The sequence below is a fragment of the Phocoena phocoena genome, chromosome 15, assembly GCF_963924675.1.
Source record: "Phocoena phocoena chromosome 15, mPhoPho1.1, whole genome shotgun sequence".
Taxonomy (NCBI): domain Eukaryota; kingdom Metazoa; phylum Chordata; class Mammalia; order Artiodactyla; family Phocoenidae; genus Phocoena; species Phocoena phocoena.
Window position 1 is genome coordinate 83636485 of NC_089233.1, and position 24196 is coordinate 83660680.

The 24196-nt window shown below is 46.0% G+C and overlaps 3 protein-coding genes across 4 annotated transcripts; 1 reads left to right on the forward strand and 2 right to left on the reverse strand.

Moving 5' to 3' along the window:
• Positions 1-803: 803 nt before the first annotated feature.
• Positions 804-5645, forward strand: TUBB1 (tubulin beta 1 class VI). The gene is made up of 4 exons (XM_065892040.1): positions 804-1047; positions 3383-3491; positions 4145-4255; positions 4366-5645. Exons 1-4 carry the CDS (start codon positions 991-993, stop codon positions 5442-5444), a joined length of 1356 nt encoding a protein of 451 aa, XP_065748112.1. The 5' UTR covers positions 804-990; the 3' UTR covers positions 5445-5645.
• A 3818-nt stretch (positions 5646-9463) lies between these two features.
• On the reverse strand, positions 9464-13442 carry ATP5F1E (ATP synthase F1 subunit epsilon). The gene is made up of 3 exons (XM_065893109.1): positions 13169-13442; positions 10952-11078; positions 9464-9496 (listed from the first exon to the last, which is right to left on the reverse strand). The coding sequence occupies exons 1-2, from the start codon at positions 13198-13200 to the stop codon at positions 10955-10957; spliced, it is 156 nt and encodes a 51-aa protein (XP_065749181.1). The 5' UTR covers positions 13201-13442; the 3' UTR covers positions 9464-9496; positions 10952-10954.
• Positions 13443-13938: 496 nt separating this feature from the next.
• On the reverse strand, positions 13939-23851 carry PRELID3B (PRELI domain containing 3B). 2 transcript variants are annotated; one of them, XM_065892568.1, is made up of 6 exons: positions 23622-23851; positions 19569-19737; positions 18289-18378; positions 17772-17842; positions 17546-17648; positions 13939-16006 (listed from the first exon to the last, which is right to left on the reverse strand). In XM_065892568.1, exons 1-6 carry the CDS (start codon positions 23651-23653, stop codon positions 15887-15889), a joined length of 585 nt encoding a protein of 194 aa, XP_065748640.1. In that variant the 5' UTR covers positions 23654-23851; the 3' UTR covers positions 13939-15886. The 2 variants fall into 2 exon arrangements, with proteins under 2 accessions (XP_065748640.1, XP_065748641.1); XM_065892569.1 differs by lacking the exon at positions 18289-18378 and having other exon boundaries at positions 15887-16006; positions 23622-23653.
• Positions 23852-24196: the final 345 nt, after the last annotated feature.

A 24196-nucleotide genomic window follows, 5' to 3' on the forward strand; every position in this document is an offset into this window, starting at 1 on the left:
TTATTTACTTATTTTTTAGAAGTATTTTTTTAAGTTTTAATTTTTTTTTTTTTTACTTTTTTGGCCACACCTCGCGGCATGTGGGATCTTGGTTCCCCCACCAGTGATCAGACCCACATCCCCTGCATTGGAAGCGTGGAGTCTTAACCACCGGACCGCCAGGGATGTCCCAAGCCAGGGAGTTTAGATTCTACGTCTTGACTGTGGTTTCCCAAACTCCCAAGAATCCCATGTCACCCAGACAAATTTGGCCAAGTTCAAAAAGCAAACTTTCTCTTATTATCATTTTACTACTACACATACTAGTTATTTTTTTCTACTAACATCCAAGTATACAACATAAAAACTGTCCACCCGTGTTCCCCTGACGGTCACCTCAGCGCCACCAGTGGCTTTCAGACGAAGCACGGCTGCAGGCGAGGGAGCCATGGCAGGTTCTTGAGGGAGGGTGTGGAGACGTCTTAGTGGTCGTATGTATGACTGTAGTGAAGCCACTTCATGCTCTGGGATTCGTGGCCTCATCTGTCAAGCGATGTGTTTAGACAACAGGATTTCTAATAATACAACTGGCTTGGATGGGAAAGTTCTCTGGCGGTGGTCCTGGTCACCCCAGTGAGCTAGGAGCCTCACCAACTTGGGACCCGGAGCCAGCGCTGGTGCCCAGAGTCCACCATGCCCAGAGCCTAGGCCTGGTGCCAGACTTCCACGCACCTTGAACGATGGCAGCCTTTGGTCTTGAACTCTAGGAAATGACCAGGCAATATTCCGTGTTGGGAGAGGAAAAAACTCCCCCTCCACAGGGATGATAGGGGGAGGGCTGGGGCTGGGCCTCTGGGCTGGACACACCCTCGGGTCACACTGGGAGGTAGCCTGGTCAGCTGGTCCCATCGCTGCGATGACCAGAGCTGTGTGGGGCTCACAGCGGTGACGGGCGGCTCTCCCAGAGACGGGGGACCCTGTGAAGATCTTGCCCTTGGGCACAAAGCAAGGATGCGTGAGATTGTACACATTCAGATCGGCCAGTGTGGCAACCAGATCGGAGCTAAGGTAAGGAAAGTTCGATGACTAGTGCTGGCCTTTCCATGGTCCACAGTGCAGCCAACTCAGAAAATCCCCTAAGTTAGCAGGGCGGACGGGGAGCCCAGCAGATGGAGGCGCTTGCCGGGTATCTGACTTATTAAACGACACCTGTAGTTCAAGAGACCCAGGAAATAGTAAAGGCTTAAAGGGTTAATTTAATTCATGTTAATTCTGTCGACAGTTACATGTGTATAATACACCTGTCAACCATTTTTACTCTGATCACTTTAGCAATGAACTTTTCATATCTAAAACCAGGAATTTGTCTCAAAACACTTTTCCAAAGTTTCTTGGGAAAATTTTTACACCGTATTACTAAGAGATCTTTCCCTCCCTCCCATGTTTATGTTATAAAGTTAAAAAAGATCAACTACTATTTTATTTCAAATGCAACAGAAAATGAAAGAGGTAAACCTAAAAGTTTTTTGGGTCCAGCAGCAGAAATAATTAAAATATATCCTCTGGAATATAGAAGTTTTTCTCCTTCCCCCTTAAATTTTTCTAAAAAATACCTGGTACTGTTGGCCAATGCTAAAAAACAGATGCCACAGCCCAAGGTCTCCAACCCTAATTTTAAGCTGATCAGTTCTACTATATAACAACTGTCTCTTTGCTATTTCGAAATTACTTTTACTAGTACGAATTGCATTAAAAATTTAATTGCATTAAAACTTTAAAAAATTTAAACGTGATAAAATGGTATAAAATGTACCATTGTAACCACGTTTAAGTGTACAGCTCAGTAATGTTAAGTATATTCACACTGTCGTGCCTCCAATCTCCTAAATGCTTTTCTTCTTGCAAAACTGAAACACTAACTCCCCATTTCCCCTCCCCCTGCCCCTGGCAACCGCTATTCACCTTTCTGTCTCTATGAATTTGACAGCTCTTGGTGTCTCATGTAACAGTATTCGTCCTTTTGTGAGTGGCTTATTTCACCCAGCATAGTGTCCTCAGTGTCTATCCCTGTTGCAGCCTGTGTCAGAATTTCCTTCCTTTTTAAGGCTGAATAATAGTCCATCCTATAGAGAGACTGCATTCTGTTTATCCAGTCATCTGTCAATGGACACTTGGATTGTTTCCAACTTTTGGCTACTGGAACTAGTGCAGCTATGAAAAAATGAAAGTCTTTTAATACAGGTGTCTAAAACCCGAGGCAAAGAAAATGACCGCTTGCAAAGGAGGCGTCATCCTTCCTTGCCGAGTGATAAGACGTTCAAAACTGAAACACACAGAGAAGTGGGAGGCGTGGGCCCCAACTGCACTGAAGTTGGAAGACAGGATGGAGAAAGGACCCCAGGAGGGAGAAGAGGGTCTAGACAGGGTCTCAGCTCTGAATCCAGAACTGTGTTGTCTAGTGGTTAGAGGCCCAGCAACTACTTATTATTCGGGGCCGTAAGAGCTTTAAGACACATTTAATTTGTGGTGTGAGAGAACTTAAATTTCTTTCTTTTCCCACACCCTGAAGGGTGCTGATAATTTACTATAAAGTAATCTTGTTCATAAGACCGAGGCCACATCAGAGCCATCATTTACAAGATGTGGTTGGGAAAACACCCTTGGGGATTTTAACATAAATGAATGTATTTTCATTGCGCTTTACTATGTGCTCCGTCAGGGTAACGAAAAGGGGTTATCTCAGTAACTGTTTCCATTCCATATAAAGAGCTTGGCACCTCCCTATACTCATGAATGCTGTAATGTGATTGAAAGTGTAGTATGTCTCAGATAGTTACAAGAGAACAGCTACGCATAATTTTGAATCGAGCGCATACCTGATCATCCAAATGCACGCAGTTTAAAAGCGTGCATAGGTGTCTTAGTGATGGGCTTTTGGGAAAACTGCATGAAAATAAATCCGCAAAGTGAAAGGGGATGTTATTGTGAAATCGGATAAGAATTCAGTTTATTTTCACGTAATGGGATCTATACTTTACAAGCTGGAAGCACCGTAAGGCCAAACTAGAGATGCACTTCTCGTGAGAAACTCTAAAAGAACAGCATTAATGTACACAAGGGCCTGAATTTAATAGGAGCAAAATCCAATTTAATATTCTATGTGTTGACATGTTATTGAAGCCGTTCAGGCTGACATAAAGAATCTTCACTTCGTGGTGAGCAGAGGTGAAGAGTACGTTACGCCATGGGGTGGGCAGTTAGGAAAAGGGCCCCCAAGACCATGTTGGGGACGGAAGCGGGCCCAGGAGCCCTCACTTCCTGTCTTTCTGCTCAATGTGTTGTCGCCGACCTGGCGCTTGTCGGGGTCCCTCTGGGCACTGACCTCCCCTCCTTCTGCTTTCAGTTCTGGGAGGTGATTGGCGAGGAGCATGGGATCGACTGGGCCGGAAGCTACCGCGGGGACAGCGCCCTGCAGCTGGAGAGGGTCAGCGTGTACTACAACGAGGCCCACGGTAGGACCTCGCTGTCGGCCCCCATCACCAGCCCCAGGGACGCGGCAGAGAGAGGAGGTCCCGCGAGACCGGAACGCCAGATGGGGGATGTCCCGAGCGACCGAGGGCAGGACTGGCCACTGGAGGGTCACTGGTCTCTGGTCACTGGAGGGGGGCACACTCTCAACACAAGCAGTTTAGGCCCCGACCTTCCTTGCTGGGTTTTGTTTAATGAATTAATTTATTTTTTAATTTTTAAAACTTTTATTTCAGCTGCACTGCCCAGCTTGTGGGACCTTAGTTCCCCGACCGGGGACTGAACGCGTGCCCTCGGCAGTTGAGAGCGCGGCAGTCCTAACCACTGGATCACTGGGGAATTCTCCCTTTCTGGTTTTTAAATAAAAAGTAGAATCACTTCCAATAGGAACAAAATCCCTGTCGCTGGCAGGACAACAAACAAAACGGACAACGATGGAGAAAGTTCTTTCTGCGGCATTCTACAGATCTGTGTGATCGCTGCTGCAGTCCCAGATACGATTTCCAGTCTTTCTATCACAGACACCTTCTAGGAGGGCTCTTTTCTTCTGGACCCGTGTCACAGGGTTCTACTCTGATGAAACATTAACCTTTAGAAAAACAGCAGTTGGCTGACTTCTTCCTATTTTTCCACGCAGGTAAGAAATACGTGCCCCGAGCAGTCCTGGTGGACCTGGAACCTGGGACCATGGACAGCATCCGATCCAGCCGACTGGGGGCCCTCTTCCAACCGGACAGCTTTGTCCACGGTAGGTTTTCCTGGAAGGTTCCAGCGGGAAGAGAGGAGCGCCTCCTGGTGTGTTGCTGCCGACACCCTTCCCCCGACCCCAGCGGGCTAACCGAGTCCCCTGTGCCGCAGGTAACTCTGGGGCCGGCAACAACTGGGCCAAGGGCCACTACACGGAGGGGGCCGAGCTGGTGGAGAGCGTGCTGGACGCGGTGCGCGCCGAGGCCGAGGGCTGCGACTGCCTGCAGGGCTTCCAGCTCGTGCACTCGCTGGGCGGGGGCACGGGCTCGGGGATGGGCACGCTGCTCCTGGGCAAGATCCGCGAGGAGTACCCCGACCGCATCCTCAACTCCTTCAGCGTGATGCCCTCGCCCAAGGTGTCGGACACGGTGGTGGAGCCCTACAACGCCGTGCTGTCCGTGCACCAGCTCCTGCAGAACTCGGACGCCTGCTTCTGCATCGACAACGAGGCCCTCTATGACATCTGCTTCCGCACCCTCCGGCTGGCCACGCCCACCTACGGCGACCTCAACCACCTGGTGTCCCTGACCATGAGCGGCGTCACCACGTCGCTGCGCTTCCCGGGCCAGCTCAACGCCGACCTGCGCAAGCTGGCCGTGAACATGGTGCCCTTCCCGCGCCTGCACTTCTTCATGCCCGGCTTCGCGCCGCTCACGGCCCAGGGCAGCCAGCAGTACCGCGCGCTCTCAGTGGCCGAGCTCACCCAGCAGATGTTCGACGCCCGCAACACCATGGCCGCCTGCGACCCCCGCCGCGGCCGCTACCTGACCGTGGCCTGCATCTTCCGGGGGAGGATGTCCACCAAGGAGGTGGACGCGCAGCTGCTCGCCGTGCAGACCAGGAGCAGTGGCTGCTTCGTGGAGTGGATACCCAACAACGTCAAGGTGGCCGTGTGCGACATCCCGCCCCGGGGGCTGAGCATGGCGGCCACCTTCATTGGCAACAGCACGGCCATCCAGGAGCTCTTCAGCAGGATTTCTGAGCACTTCTCGGCCATGTTCAAGAGGAAGGCCTTCGTGCACTGGTACACGGGCGAGGGGATGGACATCAATGAGTTTGCCGAAGCCGAGAGTAATATCCAGGATTTGGTGTCCGAGTACCAACAGCTTCAAGATGCCGAAGCAGTTCCGGAGGAGAAGGAGGAGGTCGGGGGCGAGGCAGAAAGGGAACCAGGAGATAAGGGACATTAACCACGAGAGACGCTGCGCGAGGCTGGCCGCGGCGTGGAGTCACGTCCAGTGTTCTCACCTAGGATGAGTGAGTCCCCACGGCCGTCCCCGGCCAGTTCTGCACCGTAGCACCGCGACCCACACGCAGCCACCCAGTATTAGCTTCAACACAGGACTGCGCGGGTGGGGAAGTACTGATGGGCAGTAGGGTCTTCTGCTGGCACCGACTAGCCTTGAAGAGCTTCATATCCCCTGCCCACTCTAGTCGCTTCTTTTTAATAGCCAGGTGAATTTATGGTAAAGCGCTCCCTCTGTTTAAAGATCTGGATTGGCTATTTGCTGTATGCCTAGCACCGCGCCAGGCATCAGGGCTCCACACGTGAACGCGTGGGGAGCCACTGCAGTTGAGGTTAAATTGTAAATGCTTTAGCTACGCTGGTAAGCGTCCCGGAATCTGTACTTGGCATCCCGGGCTGCTAAGGCTCTTCCTGCAGGTTCTCTCTTAACTCGCTGCCCGCAGCCCACCTGTTCACACCTGCCGGCCTCCAGAAAAGCCAGGTGACTGCTTGGTGTGCAGGAGGTTCGCAGAGGTAAATGGGCTTCAGCGTCCACTAGTAAATTGTGGAGACCGTGTGTACGTTTCAACGTACCAACTGCAAAGGGCAAAAGGGAGGAAAGGAGAGTGGCATTCCTTCCCACAAATACCCGGGCAAAAAAAATAAAAAACAAAAAACGACAAGCAAAACTCGAGAACTCCAATCCTCTGATCTTTATGTCTGAAGAGCCAGCTTTTAACATAGGTGTATTTACATACTTTTAAGTTTCTTATTGATGTTTGATTCTGAGAATTCATTAATCATCTTTGGTTTTCCTTGTAAAGGTTATCTCGAAATGCCCTTTTCACTTTCATGCGGCGATCACCTCCTGAAAGCTCTCTGTAGCCGCTCTGTTCTTTAAAAGGGCACAGGCGCGCTCGGCAACCATTCAAACGGAGGAATTAAGCAGCGGTGGCTGCAGTGTCCTTCGCAGTTACGGAGGACATCGTCTCGTTAGGGAACTTTTTCAGTTCAAATTAATTTGCAGAAGTGGCCATAAATGTTTGCATTACCATGCAGCTTTAACCATTACATGATTTTAATCTGCTCACATTACAACAGGACCAGATACGCAAAAGCGTAATCAGATCATCCATAACTTCTTAATTACAGTTTACCTATTCCTGACATACAGCACTGCCATCCCTTACCAGCGCCGCAAGGGTTTTAATGGCCTTCTAGAATTACCACGGAGCTGTCCTATTTGATCCATGGGTAGCTGGCGACAGGAGGAAATATTTACTTGCAGGCAACTGGATTTGCTCTGTAATCTGCAGTAATGAGGTAGCCGGTGAATGGGTGACAGCAGCTCATTTTGAGAAACTTCACTCTTTTCATGTAGTCTCATGAGGAAATAACTAAAACATGTACCAAGAGAAAACTGTCTCGCTGTTGGTATCATGACAAGTCTTCTATTTCCAGAATTACAAAAATAAATAAATAAATTAATTAAAATACTTTCTACTTGTGGTTCAAAAAGCACCAAAAACAAAAGTAGCTTTAAAAGTAGATTCAAGGAACTGCACCTAAACGACTCCTAGTTTGAAGTTCATAACTTCCTTAGATGCTAAAAAGACTTATAACCTGCGATTACATAAGAATTTACACACGATTCCTCTAGCACTTTTTTTCACTTTCTCAAACCTGAAAAGATGAGAAAAATTAAAAAATTAAATAGATGCAAGAAAGGATAAAGATCTAAATTAAAAAAAAAACCTGATTTATATTACTGTAAAGATTGTTTGCTCAACAGTAATCATTAAAATAAAAGAGATACAATTTTAAATGGCTAAATTGCTTTATTTCAGACTAAATTAATTCCTTTTCTTGGAATTCTAACCGTCCAGACTGATTAATGTGAGTAGTTAAAAATATTTTCAGAATGCATCTCACCATCCTACTCTTTCGTATGGTAGAAATAGATTAAAAAAAACAAAACAAAAACCCCACTAGAAACCGAAAGAAATCTGTCCCCTGTGATTTTTGAAGAGCCTATTCCTTTAGCTGTATGGTTGCTACAGCGACATTGGTCTCTCGGAAACCAAGACGGTAGAATCAGAATTTTAGAGCTTGTCCGATTCCTTCACTTCACACACGAGAACACTGCGTGAGTGAAGAGACTGAATCCCTCACAAATCACTCAGGTGGTTAGTGAAATACCCACAACAAGATCTGATCAGGGCCCCCTGGTAATCTGGACACGGTGGTCCTGCCAGCTCCCAGCAGGGCTTCACAGTATCGGTTCAGGATTTTTTAATCACAGAGAAAGAGCCTCAAGGAATCTTTACTGAGCAGTGAATCTGTCCTTTACTCAGTTGACTTTTAATCCTTTCCCTACCACAAGCCCTGTCCCCAAGTCTCTTTCCTAATGATCCCATTTGCCTCCCGAATGAATGACTTATCTCTAATTGAACTGGCTGGAAAGAGTCTGGCCCTCTGCCTATCAGTTACTTCATTTGCCTGGTACCAAAAAGGCCCCACGGCCTTGTGATCCATTTATTCCTGTCCCTATAATGAAAGATGCCTCCTGGTACCTTAATTGTGGGGACCGGAAGCATGACAACTGAGGGGCCTTGACTTCAAAAGAGCAGGACAACAGCCTGAGGCACAGGGCACAAGGGGCTCGTAGGCTGCTTCTGTCCAGCCCTGCAGCTCCTCGTGTGCCCCATGCCAAGAATGAGATAAAGCCTGTAGGTCAAGTGTCCAGGGCAGGAAGTCCTCTCCAGAAGCCAACAACAAAGGCGTTTTCTTGCCCTCATCCTTGGCATGGCGGAGGGGCCCTGATAAATTATTGTTAGCTTAAGTACCAAGCTGAGAACCTGTCCTGGGGCAGAAGCTAAACCGGTGTTTCAACATTTCCTGTCCAAGTGTCTCTCTCCACCTCCAGAAGTGGGTAAAAAATCAAGCAGTTAACTTTGCAACTTTGTAAACTTTGGGGTTTTACTTGGCTGAGTGCCTTCAAGTTTCCAAGAAAGAGAAAAACACCCTGCTGGCAACAATTCTTCGACCCTAAATATTTACTAGGTAAATGAATCACCGTGAAAACACCATGGACCTGCTGTCATGATCGTGCCCTAGACCTGCAGTCCAGAAGCTTAGATTTTCACGTCAGCTCGGCCGTCAGCTCGGTAAGCGTGTTGCTGAGCGGCTTTGCCTCGTTTCCTGTGAGAAGTGCTCCCAGAATATAAGATTCACTCCTAAGACAATGTGAAAAGTATCTTGTGCTTAGCGAATTTCGACAACAGTACTTCTCGATAGCTTTGAAGTGCACGATAGAAAATGAATACTACAATTTAGCATTTCTTCTCATCTCCGCTTTCCATAATTACTCGCACTCAGCCTGCTGAGTCGCACCACCTGGATACGGCTGCCGGCGCAGAAGGACGAGGCCAGCGGACAACCCGGCCCACCCCTGACCCCAACCCACTGCTCTGACATGACGTCTGCAATTCAAAGGCAAGGGGCAAGACAGCCTCAATGACGGAGCCCAATTCTGTCAATTACGTCACGAAAAAAAGAACCTTTTCTTTTGAGACGTTTTCAAAATGTCTCCTGGATCCCTCTGGTCACTCGATATGATATCTGTTCTCCCTTTAACTTTTTTTTTCTTTTTTTCAAGCTGTGCGTCTTACAGGATCTTAGTTCGCCGACCAGGGATCGAACCCGTGCCCCGTGCAGTGGAAGCTCGGAGTCCTAACCACTGGACCCCCAGGGAATTCACTGTTCTCCTTTAAAAAGCCCCGGTTCATATGATCATAATCCTGCAGTGGTGTGGTAGTTCCCAAACAGAAAAAGTCCGAAAGAAACCAAAAACCAACAGCAAGAGTGAACTGTACTTTAATGTATCGGCATTGTCAGTCTATGAACAAGACAGGTTCCCCGCCCCCCCCCACGAAGGGGGATCGTTTTCAATCTGCCATAACACGTGCCCACACATCTTCACCGTGAGCACGCAGCATTTCAAGCTGTAGTCAGGGTCTAGGAGGAAAAGAGAAACAGCAAGTTGCCAGTCCTTCACGTTTTCTTAAAAATCCAACACGAATAGGGAAAGTAACTTCCTTATAACGAGCAGTATAATATGACTGCAGACCCAGTCCACTCGGTTGGTGATAAACCCTGGCTCTCAGCTGTAGAAAGTGCAGGTTCACGTGCACTGCCTTAGCCGAAGAGGCACTTCCCTGCTAAGAAAAACCAAACACTCTCCCCGCAATAAAGAAACACTCTGCCTTTAAAAGACGCTAAATCCCCTGTGCTGAGGCGGTGGGGCTGCGTCCCCAGCACGATGGATAGAGAATGGTCACTGTTCTGCTTACCGGAGCTGGACACTACTACTTCCTGGCCCAAAGGACATTACAAGGTGGAGGGAGTTCGATGCGGAGTCTGGCTCGGCCATGCTGCAGGCACAGGCTGGGTGATTTTTCTCAGTTAGCTCATTGTTAAAACAAAACAACCCAACCTAAAACCAGGTCTCATTCCTCAGAATTATGAGATCAGACAGAGAGCCCCAGAAAAAGGGCTCAACACCACATCTCCAGACTTGTAATAAAATATTTACTAATTCAAAATGAAAATGAAAAGTGCTTAGGGGAGACAGTTCCAATAAGTAACATCGCTCATAACCACAAGCTGCCAAAGGATTATTATTTATCACATTTCCCTGCAACTGCGGGTCTGAAGCTTTTTTAAAGCTAAACAAGAAAATTAAATCTGAAAAACAGCTTTCTGGTAATTTGCCTCGCTTGATCTTCGAAATAATAATGTCAAGAAAGCAGTTTAGAGATCAAATCACTTTAATAGTTTGGAACACGAAAGTCTGAACTTATCAACTGTACGAAACTGCCTTACTTCGCATTGCCAACATCAGAAATAAAATGAACCAAACTCTGAAAACATAAATTTAGCAAAACAGTATTCACTGCAGGGTCTTGCCGATTTTATTGCTTGATAAAATAGCAGGAGCCTTGCCTGTACTTGTAGCCCTACGTTCGGGAAGTAGTGATTTGTGAGAACATGAGCAGATGTGGCGGAAATAAAAACTCAAAGAACTGTAATTTTTCATGCTCCTGCACTGTTACATAACTCCAGTAACAATTATAAAAGTGGGGAGTTTATCCTCCGAATTATTTGATTTTGTGCAGACACGTGAAACAGGTTTAATTAAAATAAGATGGCTTTCTACCTAGCATTGCTCAATGAACTGAAAATCAACATGGCAGGTTACTTCTGCTTGTCAGGGCCTCGAAATGACATTCTTTGATGATGCCATGGGGCTTCCTCAACCTGTATGCGTGACATTATCATCCCACTAACTAACTTCTAGATGTGCTGATGGACCAAATGTGGACAGAAGGCAGAACTAAAATTATTTTGATTTTTAAAAGCTCTCTAAATACTTAAGATGCAGCTCTTTCTCTAAATCCACCAACAACTTACAGATTATTCCTTTTTCACTTTCACAATTTTTATGCTGCTGCCGGAAGTCTTCTCGGTGTTTGCTTTGAATTCCGTCTTCAGTGCATCCCTCACTGCTTTTGCACAGATCTGGGAGTATCGGATGTAGCTGGAGGAACACGAGAGACAATATAAAGCTAATTATCAATGATCCAGCCAGACTTGCTGTGTGACTGTGCTTTTGTTTTTCTTCCTATACTTTTCATTTTGGTTGGATTGTACATCATTGTAGAAGTAAACTTAAAAATGACTAATGCAGGGCTTCCCTGGTGGTGCAATGGTTAAGAATCTGCCTGCCGATGCAGGGGACACAGGTTCGAGCCCTGGTCCGGGAAGATCCCACATGCTGCGGAGCAATTAAGCCCGTGAGCCACAGCTACTGAGCCTGTGCTCTAGAGCCGGCGAGCCACAGCTACTGAGGCCCGTGCGCCCTAGAGCCTGTGCTCCACAACAGGAGAAGCCACCGCAATGAAAAGCCTGTGCGCAGAAACAAAGACCCAACATAGCCAAAAAAAAAAAGTTAATTAACTAATTTAAAAAAATGACTAATGCAAAAGGAATCTATACAAAGAAAAAGAAGAGCAGAAAGAAATATATCAAAGTCTTAATTGGGGTTAGGTGATTTTTGGTTTTTCTTCTTTGCAGTGTTTTCTCTTTAATACATATTAATTTGAAATAAAAGATGCATATATTAGAGAAAAAAATCCCACAGCACAGTAAACAGTCCTAAATGTTAACAGAGGATATGAGTGGTCTTTTTCCATTTCTCTATTTAAAATTTTTTCTTTTATTATTCTTACAAGGTAAAGTATACATAATTAAAAGAGGGAAAAAAACTATTTTGAATTAAAACAGGTCTACTTCTGATTATTTAAAGGTTTTCCTGAGAATATTGGATTCTGCTTGTCAGGCCTGCCATTGAAAATACTTCCCAAGCAAGGTTTCTAAATTAAACTGAGACGTCCTTAGAGAACATCATCAATTCTAGCAAAATATCTAACAGCCTGCTTCCTGTTTGGTAGATGGACTCCCATCAACATCTTATTTTCCAAAAGATGTCAGCTCACTTTTTACACTGTTTGAAAACAGGAAGGACAGAGGGGAGGGAGCTGCTGACTATTTTCTCATGTTTCAGGTTTTTTTTTTTGGGCCAGAGGCAGGAATTCCAATTCTTGCTTCCACTCCTACTAATTGGTGAATTTTAAGTTGTTCCATCTTTTGGGCTAATTTATTCTGTAAAAACAATGGAACAAAGCAGAAGGATAACAGTATTTGCCTCACTGGTGGTAGGGAGGAGGAAAGACAAAGTGTGGAGAGCAGGATTGCCCCACCTGTCTCGTAGTAGGTGCTTAATACACGGTCCCTCTGACTGGGGCCATCATCCTTCCAACTGTACAGAACTTTGCTTGACCTTGAAAGTCAGGACACACTTGGGTTGCCCACAGTTACATACCCACAGACGGTCACTACTAGGAAGTGCTACTTAATCTAGTCAAGCAACAAGGTGTGTTAACCTGAGCCAGGTGAGCGGCTCAACTGGGTGCACAGGCAAAGAAACCAGGTGTGACACCTAGATCCATGGTGTCTCCGTTTTACCAGAAGTCATGTCCTCCAGTGGGTTCCATAGTTTGGCTTCCCAAGAGCCACCACTCGCCTTGTGGCAGAGCTTTGTACACCTTACCAAGGGCTCAGCCGTTTTACCAATAAGGAAACCTGAGAGCAACAGGAGCTAATTTAAATAAAAGATGGATATGCTATTTTAAAAGGCCCCACCTTAATGCTAGAACGGCCAGGTATGGTGACCGTGGTTACCTCCTGAGACCTATCCCCGCTCCTTCGAGTTCTCAAGTTGTATGTGGCTCTGTTACTTCCAGAACGTCAACCGAGTGTAATTTAAAGGACAAAGGCCCCGCGGGTGAGAAGCGCCGTCCACGGGAAGACACGGCACTTGTCGAGCGCGTTCAAGGCGGCGCACAGGTGCTCGGCGGCGCCCCCGGCAGGTGCGGACAGGTGCTCGGCCCCGGCGCGCCCGCATCCCACGGCCGTGAACCCGGCCTCCCCGCCCGCAAGCCGCCATCTTGGGGCCGCACTCGCCGGGACCACCCCCACCCCCGCCGCGCCCGGCGTGACCTCCGACCCCGGTTCGCCCCGGACCTCCCCGCGCCCCAGCTGTCCGCCCCTCCCGATGCCCGGCCCTACCTGAGTCCAGCCTGTCGCCAGTACGCCACCATGATGTCGCGAGAGGGGGCGCGTCGGGCCGAATCGCCAGGACCCGTCAAGGTCGGCTCAGCGTGCAGGCCGGCTACCGGAAGGTCAGGCCTGAGAAGCGGAAGGGGCGGAGCTCCGGACCTGCCTATCCCACCGCCTCTTGCCCCGCCCCGCCTTCCCGAACGGCCTCTGCCGTCTCATCGCAGAATCCTCCAGGCTCCGCGAGCCAATGGGGGCGCGCGGCCCGAGCCGCGGGTGCCAATCCCCGGGCGGGCCGGCCGGCCGCGCGTTCCTATTGGCTCCGCGGGCTTGCGTAGTGGCTCAGGCGGCGGCGGGGCGGCGGGGCGGCGGGGCGGCAAGAGGGGAGTTGGAGGGAACGCGCGGCTGTGTAGCTTTGGGAGCGCGAGACTCGGGGCCGCGTCGAGGTCGGTGTCGGGGCGCACCCCCCCCCCCCCGCCCGAACCCGACGGCCGCGTCCAGACCTTCATGTTGACAACACTCAAGCATGTCCGCCCCGAGTTAACAGTTAAAACGAGCCGCCCCCCGACAATCCCTAGGGTTTCAGGCCGGCCCGGGGCATCAGAACCTGACCGGGGAGAATGAACTGGACATCGGAGGGAGGAGGGGAGGAGGCGCAGCGCGTCCAACCTCGCGGCGCAGAGCCGGCTCGAGCGCGCGGCAATTAGGTGAATTCTTACAAGGAAAAACATTTCTTTTGCTCCTTAGTTATTAAAAAGAAATTATAATCAGGAAAAACATCATAGTTAAAAGGAAGTTTTTATTAACAGGAAGATTTTTCTTAATTCATTTAAGATCCATGTTTAACATTAAACAGGATAATATGCTCCATAATCCGAGTCTAATTCTAACCCATGAACACTCTACTCCAGTTTAGTCCTCTCGAATGCCTGCTGTTATTTATATTTTAACAGGTAAAAGCCATTACCTACGAGCTATCTAACGAAAAGTAACTACACTGGAAGATGAAAATCTATAGAATTTTGTCATTAGAGCAGAGTAAAAAAAAACAGGATAAAATTTTGTTTAGAAATCTTTTTAACATTAGGGTATTCTTATACTTTTCAGAACGTATAATTTTCAGAAGTTATACAAGGCAACTTATTATTAAATATCATTATTTAGCAATGGTTTGTTTAGTTGAAATGTTATTTTAATTGTAAAAACCATCTCCGGTTACAAAAAATAATCAAAAACCTTATTGGCTTTAACTTGCTTTTACAAATGTCCTAAGAAGTCGCAAGCTAAACAATATTTTAAATAGAAAAACAATAATTTTCAAATAGTCTGGTATACTATTTTTGTGGTTTAGGTACATATATTAATTGGTTTCTTTTATAGGAAACCTGACTAGAAGTTTATCACTTCAAGTACTGTGAAATAAAGGCAAGAGCTCATCACCTTTTAACAAAAATATTCTGTATGCAACAATTCCCAGTATCAAAGATATTCTTATTTAACGGTTGATAATTAATTGCCTGCTACAAAATACAAAACAACACAACATTTACTGGATTGTTTTTCAGATTGCAGCTGCCCACTGGCGTCCAAAGCAAGGATTTCCCATAAATAAAAGCTGCAAAGCAGTTCACATACTGGTTAGTTCAGGTCAGTGCTTTTTTTTCACCCTATTATTCCTTTTTCTTCTCCACCGCCCCCATCCCCTGCAGTGACACAGTATTATTTAAAAACATTAAGTCCCTGGGATTTATGCTTCAGATCAAGACATCATTCGAGTAATTTCAAATGATGTACAGCTCTTCACGTAAAAAAGATGTTTTGTGGCCACAGTTACTTCAAAAAGGAATTATATTCAAATAACCTGACATATCATGCTTTAGCAATTACAGAACCACAATTTTGACACATGGCAATTTATAAGTTAGGCAAATGTGAAATGCTAAAAGATGTGAACAGCTGTTCTTCTGTTTAAGTTTAGAGTAGTGCAAAATTCTGGTAATGACTTTATTTTTTCAGTTAACATAACCAGCCCACAACACAGCATACTAAGTCATAAAGTACAGATCCAAGGAAGGAATACATTTACTAAGCTACAAAACTTTGGCAAATCAATACAGTACTCTTTAACACAATAAAATATATTTTTGTTGGAGTCATTTATTACTTTCATGATAATTTTTACTCCAAAAATGTTGAGTACCAAATTAAAACATTGTGATTTTTAATGGTGGTTTATAGCAGAGCAAGTTATTTTATACAATTAATGTCTTTTTAAAACTATACAGTTTCTCCTTGAAAAGTGAGTTCCCTCATGCAAGTTCTCCAAGTTTATTGCAGGGCAGTGGTGGGTATGTAAGAGGTGGCTCTGCTTGGTTCTGGGGTTGGTCCAAAGACAGGTAGAGTTCCAATGCGTGAAAAGCTTTAAAACTCTACCTTAAGGAGGTTTGATCAGCCAATACCAATTTTCAAGTACTTTTCAAAAATTGTTAAATTTTTACATAAATACTGGAATCCTCAAAATCAGACAGTCATTTCAGACAACACTAATTTCAGCCAATCCCTTTGATTTAGAAACCCTGCACCTCTTTGTTTTGATCAAGTCACATAGTCCTTCTTCAGCTTATTAAAAAAACAATTCTACCGAAAATATAGTTGTATTTTTTAAATAACAAATAAATATACTGCCAGCCTGTAGAGACCTGGGGAACTGGGTGTTATCAACTTTCATTATCATTTCTCCACAAATGCTGCTGCTGCCATTGGTGTCCTTATGCTCCCTCTTGCCGAAGCCGTCAATTCCTCAATTTCAGCATTTAATTTATGTATTACCCACTCCATTGCTTCTCGGCCCTTAAAAAAGAATCCAACATGTTTATTCTTAACCAAGTGAGAGCAAAGGCACCTGGCAAATAAACGGCACATCAGGAAGCAACAAGAAGGGGCACAAGCATAACTAAACCTCACCAGGACAGGTTGTTTTTACCTTTGCTTTTTTTTCTCTAATCTTGTTTACCAAATATCAAATGCCTTGAGAAACTGGCTTGATCTATATGCTGATTTTAATTTATATTTTTGCAAAAGATGTTCTCGAATCTACAATTAAACGACAGTGGTGTTTTACTTATTTATGATTAGAATGGTTCCCCTTTCGGGGTGAGGTCAAACTCCTTTTTTTTCTTTTTATGTCCATATTTTAAACCAGAATCCTGTACGAGGCTCTGAAGGCTCTGGTCCCTGACTTCCACTTCAACCACTCTCTTGGACCCTATGCAGTTCCTTGAGGGACAGAACAGGAGCATTTCCTGCTTCCGGTCTCAGGGCCTCCTTTGCACACGCAGCTCCTCTGCCTGGAATGCTTCCTAGCAGGCCCCTCACGGCCTACCCACCCCTCATTCAGAACTCAGCAGAAACATCACTTACTGAACACTCATTAAACACTGTCATACCTTTCTGTACTTCTCCTTTCCTAATGACGTTTTGTATGATTAATGTCGCCTTCCTCTTAGTTCCACGAGGGCAGGGACCACGTTTGTTTTGCTCCCCGCTGTATCCCCAGCCTAGCCTAGCACTCTGCCTGACACAGAGGAGGCATCTATGAAAATCTTTTGACTGCTCAACGATTATATTAAACATGTGTTACAAAACAGTACATTAGGCATCTCTTTCTCTGAACTTACTTTATTTTGAATCATTCTCAGTCAGGCAAAAATTAGTTGGAGGGCAGTGGAGAAAAAGCTCACTTTTTTCACGTATAAAGCACAGACATATATCCATTTACCTATATCTATAATCTGTAGTATTAAACAATTTCATGGGGTGGGGGTAATTAGGGGAAAAATATCTACAGTGGACCTGGGTGTGAAGGGAGATAATGAAAAAAAGGTTGGGAATCTATGCTTTCAACAGTGACGCACTGCTACACGGCTCCCCCCCTTCCCCCATGCTGGGCCCAGGGCTACAGTCTTCCCATATTATCTCATTCACTCTTCGCACCCAACCCTGTAAGGCGGGTGATTAATCTCCACTTCGCAGACAGGAAACTGAAGCAGAGAGAGGTTCACTTAATTAATTGCCCAAGGTGAAAGGCTGGTCAGAGTTACAGCTGGCACGTGAAGGCAGGTGGGCTGGACCCCAGAGCCCGTGCCAGCAACCGCCCACATCACCTCGCACTGCAGTGGCTCAGAGTCAGCTCACAAGGACAGCGCTTCCAAGAAACAAGACCCAGGAGTAAGAGCAAGCAGGGAGGGGCTTCCCTGGTGGTCCAGTGGTTAAGACTCCACGCTTCCACCGCAGGGGTGTGGGGAACTAAGATCCTGCAAGCCTGCACTGCACCCCCAAAGAAAAAACAAAAAGCAAAACAAAGAGCAAGCGGGCAGCAGCCTTACTTACTTTATTGGCATTTGACGATATCGTGCTTGCCATCAGTCCTTCGAGGTAACTGCCGAGACTGACCCCTTTCACGGTAATTATGGCTTCTTGAGTCAAAATAGTTCTGGAACAAAACATTTATTTACACAGCTTCAGGATGACCTAATTTTCATTTTTCAAAGAAATATTTGATTAAAAAAATTAAAACACACTGTAAAATAGGTTTGTTAAAATATTTTTCACTTACTTTTCTGGGTCTTGAGGATGTGGTTTGTATATAAGTCTCTCATCTACTGAAACCATATTTGTAAATGAAATCTATAGAATTAAAAAAAAGTCAAATCATCTTGGAAACCAAGATTAAAAATATTTCCAAAATTAATTCACAAACCAACACCTTGCTAGCTAAATATACAAAACAGCAGCAAGTAAGCCACTTTGACATTAGTGTAAAAAGAAGTTTTCACTATTCATTGCTTCCTTTTTATTAAAAAAATGATAAATTGGACAAAAGCATCATAATAGTAATAACACGCACATGATGCCAAATGCACTTTACTGAGTGCCGCCTCCTAGAAATAACAGGCGGGCTCATTAGAGCGCTGAGGCTAAGTGCAAACAGGCAGAGACAATGCAGCATCTCAGTACTGATTTCCTAAGCCAGGCTGAAGAGCATACATTCATTTGTGTACCAACTACACAAAAGAGAGAAAAAAACTAAGCCAAATAGTTTAAACTTAAAACAAAAGGGAGTCCAGACTTACATTAGTAGATTTAAGTTCCATTGTTTTCTCTACGGGATCCACTACAGAATGTTCTTGCACATATGTTTTGGTTCTTGCTGCACCAATAAGCTAAGTAAAACATTCAGAATTAGTAATCAGAGGAAGAAGGATTTCTTAACTAGTGTATCAATATTTTATTTGAAGGTAAAAATGTGTTACTATTTTGAACCAAAAATCTGTTTTCATAAAAAACATGAGAAAGCAACAAAGGTCAGAAAGGAGGCCCGTTTAAGGGTAAGAGGACTTCATACACCACGAAGGAGATGAGACGCCCAAGACACAAGCAGAGGCGATTAGCAACCAGCCCGCTGAGAGTGAACGGAGTACGAGGTAGGACTCGGCAGCTGCCAAGGTTGAGGGTGGAACAGTGAGCCTGAATATTCGGGAAACAGGGCATGTAGAGAAAGGAGAGGTTTGGAGTGTCTGTCGGTGTTTTCCTAGCGCGGCCCAAGGGAGAGGACGCAGTGGCTCCGGTCCCCAGACAGAAATCCAGCCACCTCACGACGAAGATAACACAGCACATCCAGGGTCACTCCCTGTGCTCCGACCCCAAGCCAATCCCAGCCGTGCTCATTTCTGCGTCCGCACCGTCTAGTGCAGTGATGTGTGCAATGGAAGCAAATTGTTGGAAAACGTGTCCTTTACTTTTCTGAGGGGCCCACTTTCTAGAAAAAGAATCTCTACAGACAACTGGGTCCACTTATACCAGGGTTCTCTCCCATTACGATAAACTGGCACCCCACTTTCTTGCTGGTTAAACTGGCTCACTAAAGCCTGCTCCCTTGAAAGGGCATAGAATTGCTTTTTTTTTTTTTTTTTTTTTTTATAGAATTGCTTTTAAATGTACAGGTAGAAGCAACAGATCTTGGAACAAACACGGCAGCAGCAAAGTGAGACCATGCTCCTCACTTAACAGGCGCGGCCACCACTGACCACAGCAACTGTCAGCTAACCACCAGCACCAGACCACTGCTTCCACATCTTAAGTTGCTGGCAAAGTAGGAAGAGCAGAATAAAACTTTTAGATTACAGAGCATTAGCTGGCTTCCTTCAGGAGGTTTTATCGGGTGCCTTCACGAAGACTGTAATAATATTTCCAATTCATTATACACTCATAACTCAAGTTTATTATAATACAATTTGAACTGATGCAAAAATGACATTCAGAATCGGCTCCCACAACCTATTTGAAATTATAATGTGGTTTTGAAAACTTCTCTACAGCAGTCACATTGCTTCAGGAATAAAGACACACTCACAGATTTCACAATGGAAGGCAGTCCCCACTCTGTGCTGAGAAGTCTATGGCTGTGCAACTTTCCAGAGAGATCTACGTGTCTGTCCAATACATCAACTCCAACCACACTTGGGTTCATAGGGTTTGGGTATTTCTGCATTGCAGCTGTTGTAACAGTTTCCCATGGGTGGCTGCCGACAGGAATAAAAAATCAACCATTAAAAAATACGCATATAAATCAAACCATTCTTATAACCCATCAAATTAGTCTTTACAATTAAACTTTACTTAATTTACCTAGGGAAGATTATTTTCTGAAACGTTGACTGAAAGACGATCTGGGGAGGCTCAATCTACATTTTGAACATGTGCAGATTTCAGTATGTTTTCAGCACACAGGTGATGTGGCAGAGCTGACGCCCAGAAGGTTAAAATAGCCTACAGGGCACTACAGAGCCGTTCCTCAGTCACCTTGTCCACTTATCAGTGTCCACTCTCACATGTAAGTTTTGTTTCTAAGAATTACTGATTCATAAAAATGTGTTTTACAATTATGTTCTACAGAAACAAACAGCAAAAAATGTTATTATACCATTTATTCTTTTGTCTGACCCCACTTCTGTGAAGCCATAAAGAAGTAACAAGAGCAAAAGAACTTATAGGCACTACAAATTCTCATAGGAATTACAAAAAGATCCAAAGCATTACTGATTTAAATATCATAATATTAAACATGTATTCTTCTCTAATAAAGTAATAAATAATACTGGCCCCTCCAGTCAATCTTTATCCATTACTTTCCTCAAGAGTGATTCTGATTTCTGTTTTGAAAAGGTCACTCAATACAATAAAATGTTTTATAAGGTGCCCCTAATGTGCCACTCTCTAATATTCTCCCTTAATAAGCATTTGCTTCTCATCTAGGATGGAGACGGTAATAATGTCATGGAACTTGCAGCATCTTTATATTTGTCAAAAAGCACATGTACTTGGGTGATTCAGAATGTGATGTACATTTGATCGCTTCACAACTTATCTGAACAACATGCTTGTACCAAAGATATCCATTTCAAATGAGCTTCTTATTAACTACAATGAGCCTTATACATGTGTGATTTTACACATCTTCACTGAGAGAAAAGACAAGATCTGGAGATGGTGTTTCAAACTACACTTACCGATAAACCACACAGCATGACTTTTTATTTTTCGAAAAGCAAAACACCAACATTGTAAAGCAATTATACTCCAATAAAGATGTTAAAAAAAAAATAAAAGCAAAACAAGTAGGCAGTAATCTACTTCAACTTTTCAGAGAAGTAAGCCTGACCACTTTTCGTGGACAAAAGGAAAATCTCAGCCTCACTCATTTTGCAAAATCCTGGACAACCAGTAACACTGCTCGTAATACCTTCACTTTTGCTCTAACATTATACAGAAATGAACCCCATTCTGTTTTTAATCTCAAGCCTTATTCAGCAAACAGTGCAGGTATATAAGCGGAGCTACTTCATAAAGCTAAACAGTCCCCACAAATAGAAGTGATAGGGGCCAAGCACTCTCATTGCTACCAAGAAAACTATCTAAAATGAGAATCGGATGAACCCTTCCCTATCTCCATCTAGTCATATACCATGGGGAGGTGGCTTCCACGCACTTATCGCTTCCCCCACCTCCTTGAAAAAATTAATAATTGCAAGGCTTCGGGGTGGTTATACATTATTTCTAAGTCAGTCATTCTCTCCTCTCTGAGCCAACTTTAAGACATTGACGTTGACTTAGCTTGGACGAAGACTGCTTTATAAAACACGACTAGCTCAAAAATCACAAAGGATGCATATTACAATTAACAATCTTCCAGTAATTCATTTTAACTAAATTAATGAAATCACGTGAAAAGACTTCACACTGCAAGACATTCAAAGATGGCCCCAAAGGACAGTCAGTCAGTAGAACCTGGTCCAATTTTTTCACCTATAAAACGAGGTGGGGAACACTGTTAACTCCACCGAGGCAGCAACAGTGTCTTGATTTATTTACCAAAGTGGAACCAATCCAAGGAACAGTGCCTGGCACTTAGTGGGCCTTCGTATTTGTTGAAGGAATCAATGAATGACTTCAACTGATGCCGACTACATGCTAGGCCTCAGAAGGAAGCACTGGAAAATCATAGATGGGAAAGACTCAGAATGATGACTTAGATGTTGTTAGTTAGTAACATCCTTAAGATGGAAAACACAGGGAAAGCATAAAATTTGAGAGGGGAGATAAATGACTTCATTTTCGGGGATGCTGAGTCTGAAAAGCCTGCAGGACATGTGAGTAGAGATACCCTGCTAAGACCTGAAAATAAGGATTTTAAGTTCAAGAAAGACAGGAGCCCAAGGTACAGATTTGGGTGCCAGAAATGTGTGTATCAGCTGGGACCTTGATTAAAAAGTCCACATTATCTGGGGAGAATCAGGATCAGGGCTTCTTCTCCCAAGACACACAGAGCATTTGTGTGAATATGTCTATTTTCTGCGAGGACAGTCCCAGAGCTTTCATCAAATTTCAGAGAAACGTGCAACAAAAAGAGAAAGACTAATAGTCCCTGATGAAATGCAAGAAGGCCAACAACAGAATTTCACTGAACATTTACACTGAAGGGTAAGAAGAGAGGAAAACATTAAAGAAGAGGGCCAAATGAGTGGGGAGGAGGGGTAGGAAACAAGCTAGGGAGAAGAGTGTTAAGGAAGAAAATTCTAAGGAGTGCCAAGAACTTCTCAAGCATTTAAACCCAGAAGAGAACTGCAAAGAAGAAACCATCCATGATCCCAGCGGCTGAAACAGAGTAGTGAAGAATGTGACCTGGTTAAAGAACACTGGAAAGACTACAAACTTAGGCTCTTTCCCCCAGAAAGATTGTAAACATTAGGGAGAAAAGAAATCTGCCCCCTGATTCTAACATTCTCTACCTTCCAGGATCCAGTGGACTCCTGCATGTGTCTGATTCACTGAGTGTGTGAAAAGCCTACAACTTGTTTTAAACATTGCCCTGGAAATAAACTAAAACATACTGCCAAGCTAAAAATATTAAAACAGTGTGGCAACAACAGCCAGATCACTGGGATAGAACAGATAGCTCAGAAATGGATTAAAATATAAATCAAAAGTGTCTTAGGAGGAAGGTGGCATTTCAAATGGGTGAGAGGAAAATAGATTAGTCAATAAAGAGTAATGAGACAAATGATCAACAATTTGTTCAGGCAAAAATGATACAGGCGAATAAATGCATGGTTCTTTTGTTCAGTGAATCATGGAACCAGAAGGGAATTTAATTCCCAACATCCAACTGGTGTAAGGCCTATTTTCCTTACCAAACATTTCTCCCTAACGAACAGATGTTAATGAACGTGGCCTCAAAGACATCTCAGCGCTGTCAGGCCCTGACAACACCTCCGTCGTCGTCTTCCATGTTTCAGACGAAAATGCGTAACCCCAAGGTCACACAGCTTGTTGGAGCCAGAGCTGGACCTTGGACTCCAATTTCAAGGCCGTAAATTCTAACTCCTCAGGTCAACGGGCTGCCGGAAAAGGTCCGCTGCGTGGTCGCCTGAGCTCGCCCTAAGTCCACATTCCGAAGCAAGGAACTCCACCCGAAGATACTGGAGCGACCGGCCTCTCAACAGCCCACGATCCTCGGGGCCACGACTCACAGGTCTCTGCAAGGCCCCATGTGACAACGGGGCGCCTGTCCCACCCCCAGTGCCGTCAGGGACCTCGTGCTCGGCGACGCCCCCGCCCCGCAAGAGGCCGTCCACGGGAGGCAGGCCGCCAGGGCCCCTTCCCCAGCCCCCTCCCGGACGGGTCGTCTCTCCTGGGAACCCATTCCTGGGGCGTCCCCAGGGTCGTGACCTTCGTCCCCGCCCCCAAGACTCCGAGGCGCTCGGGCCCAGCTCCCCCCCCACCAGGCCCGACGCCTGGAAGCTTCCTGAGGGCCGCCCCGGCCTCGCCGCGACTCCGGGCCCGGCCTGCCCTCCCACCCCGCAGTTACCCCGTGTCCCCCGCCGACCTGCCCCCGCCCCAAACGTACTCAAAGACGTGCTCCGAAGTCCAGATCTTCATGACGCCGGCGGCCCGCGCGGTGTCCGGGCGGCGATAGGGCACAGAGAGGCAGAGAAGCCACTCTTGCCCCGGCCCCGCCCCTCAGCCTCCCCGGCGGCCGCCCAATGCGCACGCGCCATCGGGCCCGACGCGAGGGACGTCCCGACGCGCTGCCCCACGCCCTATCCCGGTCTGGGTTTTGCCCCAGCCTTGCGCGCGGCGCAACGAAGCCCCGCCCCTTAGCGCCAGGCGCACCGCGCCGGCGCAGTTCCGAGGGCGGCGCTCGAGGCCGCCGGCGCGGGAGCTGTGCTGCGCAGGCGCGGCACGCGACCTGCGGTCCGCCCCCTCGCGGGCGTCGGCGGGAACGCCGACCTCTGGGCGGAGTTGGGCCGGGCCCAGCTGGGTCCTGTGCGCGCCGCCCGCCCGCCCGTCCGCCCGCCTCGCCTCCTTGCCTCCTCGCCTCCTCGCTCCCGCCGGGCCCGAGCTCGCCTGGCGTTACAAGGACTGTTGACGGATCCAATCGGCCCTCTTACACCGACATCTCCTGTGTGTTCGGGGTTCACT

What these genes read in the sequence shown, in the direction of transcription:
- TUBB1 (XM_065892040.1), top strand. Translation starts at nt 991, where the DNA reads ATGCGTGAGATTGTACACATTCAGATCGGCCAGTGTGGCAACCAGATC. An exon ending in GCAACCAGATCGGAGCTAAG is followed by an intron (nt 1,048 to 3,382) that starts GTAAGGAAAGTT and finishes TTCTGCTTTCAG; the next exon opens with TTCTGGGAGGTGATTGGCGA. An exon ending in ACCGGACAGCTTTGTCCACG is followed by an intron (nt 4,256 to 4,365) that starts GTAGGTTTTCCT and finishes CCTGTGCCGCAG; the next exon opens with GTAACTCTGGGGCCGGCAAC.
- ATP5F1E (XM_065893109.1), bottom strand. Translation starts at nt 13,200, where the DNA reads ATGGTGGCGTACTGGCGACAGGCTGGACTCAG. An exon ending in TGGCGACAGGCTGGACTCAG is followed by an intron (nt 11,079 to 13,168) that starts GTAGGGCCGGGC and finishes GTGTTCCTCCAG; the next exon opens with CTACATCCGATACTCCCAGA.
- PRELID3B (XM_065892568.1), bottom strand. Translation starts at nt 23,653, where the DNA reads ATGAAGATCTGGACTTCGGAGCACGTCTTTGA. An exon ending in ACTTCGGAGCACGTCTTTGA is followed by an intron (nt 19,738 to 23,621) that starts GTACGTTTGGGG and finishes TCCTGTCGGCAG; the next exon opens with CCACCCATGGGAAACTGTTA. An exon ending in TGGAACTTAAATCTACTAAT is followed by an intron (nt 17,843 to 18,288) that starts GTAAGTCTGGAC and finishes TTAATTCTATAG; the next exon opens with ATTTCATTTACAAATATGGT.